The sequence below is a fragment of the Myotis davidii genome, unplaced genomic scaffold (assembly GCF_000327345.1).
Source record: "Myotis davidii unplaced genomic scaffold, ASM32734v1 scaffold1335, whole genome shotgun sequence".
NCBI classification, from domain to species: Eukaryota; Metazoa; Chordata; class Mammalia; order Chiroptera; family Vespertilionidae; genus Myotis; species Myotis davidii.
This window is the reverse complement of record NW_006290669.1, coordinates 15,079-20,078: the sequence shown is the minus strand read 5'-3', so window position 1 is coordinate 20,078 and position 5,000 is coordinate 15,079. Positions and strand designations below refer to the sequence as shown.

The 5,000-nt window shown below is 34.4% G+C and overlaps 1 protein-coding gene across 1 annotated transcript in view; it reads left to right on the top strand.

Annotated features, from left to right (window-relative positions):
* The window catches only part of ABCD3 (ATP binding cassette subfamily D member 3), a gene marked incomplete at its 3' end in the record, with an annotated part of 51,353 nt that overhangs the window by 31,724 nt on the left and 14,629 nt on the right, over nt 1-5,000 (top strand). Inside the window, exons 7-10 of the mRNA XM_006763681.2 lie at nt 1,324-1,421; nt 1,765-1,888; nt 4,020-4,076; nt 4,274-4,293. Coding sequence (XP_006763744.2) covers nt 1,324-1,421; nt 1,765-1,888; nt 4,020-4,076; nt 4,274-4,293 — 299 coding nt within the window. The remainder of the gene's footprint in view (nt 1-1,323; nt 1,422-1,764; nt 1,889-4,019; nt 4,077-4,273; nt 4,294-5,000) is intronic.

Here is a 5,000-nt window from a genome sequence, read left to right as displayed (position 1 = left end):
TCAGTCAAAAACTGAGATTCAGCAGAAAATCAGTTTTGTTTTTGGATAAAAATTTTATGTAATTATGACTCAGAACTATGGAAAAATATATATATAGCTAATATGCAAAGTGTCCACTCGGAGTTCAACCTGAAGACTGGGACTTCAATTGTTCACTATGACATGTGCTGACCACCAGGAGGCGGCATGGAATGAAGGAAGGCTCTGGCCAGTAGCCATCAGCCAGGGAAGGAAGACCCCTGCTGGCAGCCAGAAGGCCCCTATCGGCCCTGATCGCCAGCCAGGCCTAGGGACCCTACCCGTGCACGAATTTCGTGCACCGGCTAGTTTTAATATAATGATGGAAAAAAGTAGTAAATATGACTCTAGAAATAACCTGTAGGTAAAAGACATACAACTTTAAAAAATACATATTTTTATTTATTTCAGAGAGGAAGGGAAAGGTGATGAGAGAGAATCATTATTGGTTGCCTCCTACATGCCCCACACTGGGGATCAAGCCTGCAACTTGGGCATGTACCCCGATCATGAATCAAACCATGATCTCCTGGTTCATAGGTTGATGCTCAACCACAGATCCACGCCAGTCAGGCTATACTACTTTTTAAAACAAACACAGATGCAATATGTATAGAATTCCATTGTCTGGGGTTGTAACACTGTTAGTAGGAAGCAGAAAGTATACACAAATATCAGTACTTCTTAAAAGCAAGTTCTTTACATTAGATAGGAAGGTGACACATTTGGCTTTTTTTCCTACCAAAATAAAAGGTACAAGAGACTTCTCAGAATTAATGGTATTAACATACTCTAAAATTAAGTTCCAAGTAAAGTTTAACATATCAGGATAATAGAGCCTTTAGCTTAGCACAGCTAAAGGCTCTATTATCCTGATATGTTAAACTTATCCTGATGGCGAACCTTTTGAGCTCGGCGTGTCAGCATTTTGAAAAACCCTGACTTAACTCTGGTGCTGTGTCACATATAGAAATGTTTTGATATTTGCAATCATAGTAAAACAAAGACTTATATTTTTGATATTTATTTTATATATTTAAATGCCATTTAACAAAGAAAAATCAACCAAAAAAATGAGTTCGCATTTCACCTCTGACACGCGTGTCATAGGTTCACCATCACTGGTTAGCATGTTCTTTTTGTATCTTTGTAAATTTTAAGTAAAACAGAACTGAATTATATAAATTTGGACTATTAATTATAAAAATCACAGGATTTGGGGACATAGCCAATGACAGAGAAATACATTATGATTTAGTAAGTAGAAATTAAGCAAAATCAGTAATATGTGTTTGTTTATTTTAGATCTCTCTGGTTAATAACTTCTTGAAGTTTGGGTTAAATGAGCTCAAACTGTGCTTCCGAGTAAGGCTAACTAAATACCTCTATGAGGAGTATCTCCAGTAAGTAATAACCTATTTTTATATTAAAATACTTAAATTGAATGGTAATACTTATGATGTTGAGATGTAGATTTTCTTTTTTGTTGGCTATGTTTTCAAGAAAATTGCTTTTAGACTCAGAAACATAAGGAAAGACCCATTATTTAGAATCTATAATTCTGGCTCTTTGGCAAGTCACCCTTCTCTAGACTTGTTTCCTCATCTTTAAAGTAAATTAGGACAATCTGTGGGGCCTCTTCCAACTCCAAAGTTTCCTGTTCCTATTAATGTGAACTAAGTAGTATAATGTGAGTTTTTTAAAAATATCACTTGTTTTAAAGTCATTTTCTTATTGCTATTTTAGAGCTTTCACATATTATAAAATGGGGAATCTGGACAACAGAATAGCTAACCCAGACCAGCTGCTTACACAAGATGTAGAAAAGTTTTGTAACAGTGTAGTTGATCTGTATTCAAATCTTAGTAAGGTAAGTTTCTTTATTTTTTATTATTACTTGTTAATTTTTTGAATTTTGAATCTCAGCAAATTTATATAGAATTGTTTTGATTCATATAAGAGCATCATGTAAATATTTAATACCTTTATGAGAAAATTTGAGTTATAATAGTTTTAACTATAATTATTTAATTGTTTATATTATTTTTATAATGTGCTTTAGCTAAGAACTGAGAATTTAGTGTCTTATAAAGATTTCTTAAGAATATTAAGTCTGATTTCAGTAAAACAACAAAAATTTACATTTTTATCTTTTGACCTCTCTATTTTCTGCAATTGTGAAGAGATCTGTGGTCAATTTATGCTTCTAGTTCTACATCCATTACAATTAGGCTAGCACTTCTTTCTGCCCATTTTCTCCTTGAGCATCTCTAATTCTATTAGATCATCTAAATAATAGTCAAAAAGCTTTCATAAGATATTAATTTACACATACATTTGGACATGTAGTGGGTACCTGTGAGACTATCTACACAGCATTTCCTCCCCTCTACATTGTAGATGATGCTCCATTTCTCACTTTGATGCACATGACAGCTCTTGGTCTGCGGTGGGAGCTTGTCTCAGACTGGACCGTTTATAGTATCTTTGCCTCTGGCCACAATTGATCCAGATATCCATATACAAGGGGCTTGGTCACAGTGTAAGAACAGGAATGCTCTGCTTCAACCATGTGGATGGAGGGAGGATAAGCAATTCTTAGAAAAGTGATACGTATCCACAAGAGCTTCACTCCTCATGATATGCCCACTGCTAAGATACCTTTTCACTTCATGCCAAACCTTGTCTTTATTCTGCTCTCTAGAAGAAGCCTTTGCTAACTGGTTCCAAACTCTAGGAACTCTGACAAAACTATATTGTTCAGTAATTCAGCTTTCTTTTCACCCATTACCACATTTATTTATTTATTGTTTAAATTTATCTTTACTGTTGTAAGTATTACAGATGTCCCCTCTTTCCCCACCTGCCCGCCACCTCTGTCCCACCCCACTTCCCCGGGCCTACCACATTATGGTCTGGGTCCATGGGTTATGCATATATGCATATAAGTTCTTTGGTTAATCTCTTCCTGTCCCCCTTTCCCTCTGAGATTTATCAGTCCATTACCATATTTTAAAGTTTGTTCTGTTTATATGTGAGTGTGTGGGGTAACATATACAGTTTTTCATGTAATTCTGTAGACTTCTAGTCTTTACATCTTGGCACTTGAGCAAGTCTACAGCTCAGGTGTTGTCACATCTGCAGTAAAATAAAATACCAAATTAATTGCTATGCATTATAATATACTTACTTTTAATATTATCTTATTGTTTGAACTCTGACTTAAATTATGAGTAATTTTTATCAACTTTTAAATGTACTTGAATTTCACAGGTATCATAATTTATAAGGCAAAAAGAAAGTAGTACAAGCCAATTAATAAACCAAGTCCCTGATCCTTGTAATGTATATATCAGTTAAAAAGGGGTGGCTGTAGACTTGAGTGAATAAACTCAATTTGGATTTCTTGAGAAACACTTCAAAAAACACTTTTAGCACGTCAGTTGAGCTGTCTCTGTGTGAGGTTCTTAATGTATTGTTTTAGTCGTAGAAATTTGAATTTTATATCCGAAGATTATATTCATAAATAGGCTTACTATGTTATTTCAACGTATAGATGTTCTGACAAAATAATAGAATCAAACAGTAATAAGAGCAGGAAGAGCCTTTCATGGTGAAGATATATAGAAACCAGAAAAGCTGGTAGCACATTTGGAGTTACAACTTGGGTCATTTTATGTCTTCGCACTACCTTGAGAAATTGCTTAGTTACTAATGGTCAGTTATCACACTAGAGCTACCTTAGGTGATGAAAAGTGATAAAATTTTTCCACCAGTCAGTAGACATTGATCAGGCTTCTCCATTTTCTATTTTTTTTACAATAACTGCCTTTTATGTAATCACTGATCAACATGGTACAGTACATTATACACAATGGGAACTCTACATGTTAATAATTACATGTTATATATTAAATAGCATTTTGTATTTAATGTGTTAGCTATCAATCTAGGTAACCTAATTCGTTTTACTGATATACCTTCTGATACTTACTTTACAGCCATTTTTAGACATAGTTTTGTATATCTTCAAGTTAACGAGTGCAATAGGAGCTCAGGTGAGTTTACTTTTATTCTGCTTTTTAAATTACTATAATGCTGTATTGTGAATAGCTGGGTGGTTTGTAAGAATATATTTTATATCTCAAGAACATGTTTTTATAAGATTTACCTAATAAAGTCTAGTTATAAAATAATGCTATACTAGAGCTTTAAAATTTCTTCTAATATGGCTTTTTAATTTTCCTTAAATCAGATACTTGAAAAACTTGTGTGGTATTGATAACCATAAGTGCAGTGTTTAACATTGACTATAACATGTACTTATTGTTGCAAAGTAATGTCTAAAAAGAGATTTGGAAACAATAATTTAAATATGAAATTTTAGTGTTAAAATATCAGGAATACTTTTAGAATGGCTATACCAGTTTCAAGAATATTTTATGATAATATATTTGGTTGTTCTATGAGCCTAATTACCCTGTCTCTGATATTTGTGTTGGTAAGAATGACCTTTAATTTTTTCCTGAGTATTCTTATTAAAGTTTAACTTTAGTCACTTAATATGTAATATTATTATTATCTATATATATAAAAGTCTATGCAACTGGCTGACCTGCCAGTAGCTATGACGTGCACTGACCACCGGTGGGCAGACACTCAATGCACAGGCATGGAAACTGGAACAGACTGATGAATCTCAGAGGGAAGAGATTAACCAAAGATCTTATATGCATACTAGAGGACTGGTACATTGGTGGGGTCCCTCAGCCTGGCCTGTGGGATTGGGCCAAAACTGGCTCTCCAGCATCCCCCGAGGGGTCCTAGATTGCCAAGAGGGCGCAGGCCAGGACGAGGGACCCCACCAGTACACAAATCCATGCACTGGGCCTCTAGTATACCAATAAACACTTTGAACAATTATTTTTTTAAAATATATATTTATTGATTTCAGAGAGGAAGGGAGAGAGAGAGAGAGAAAC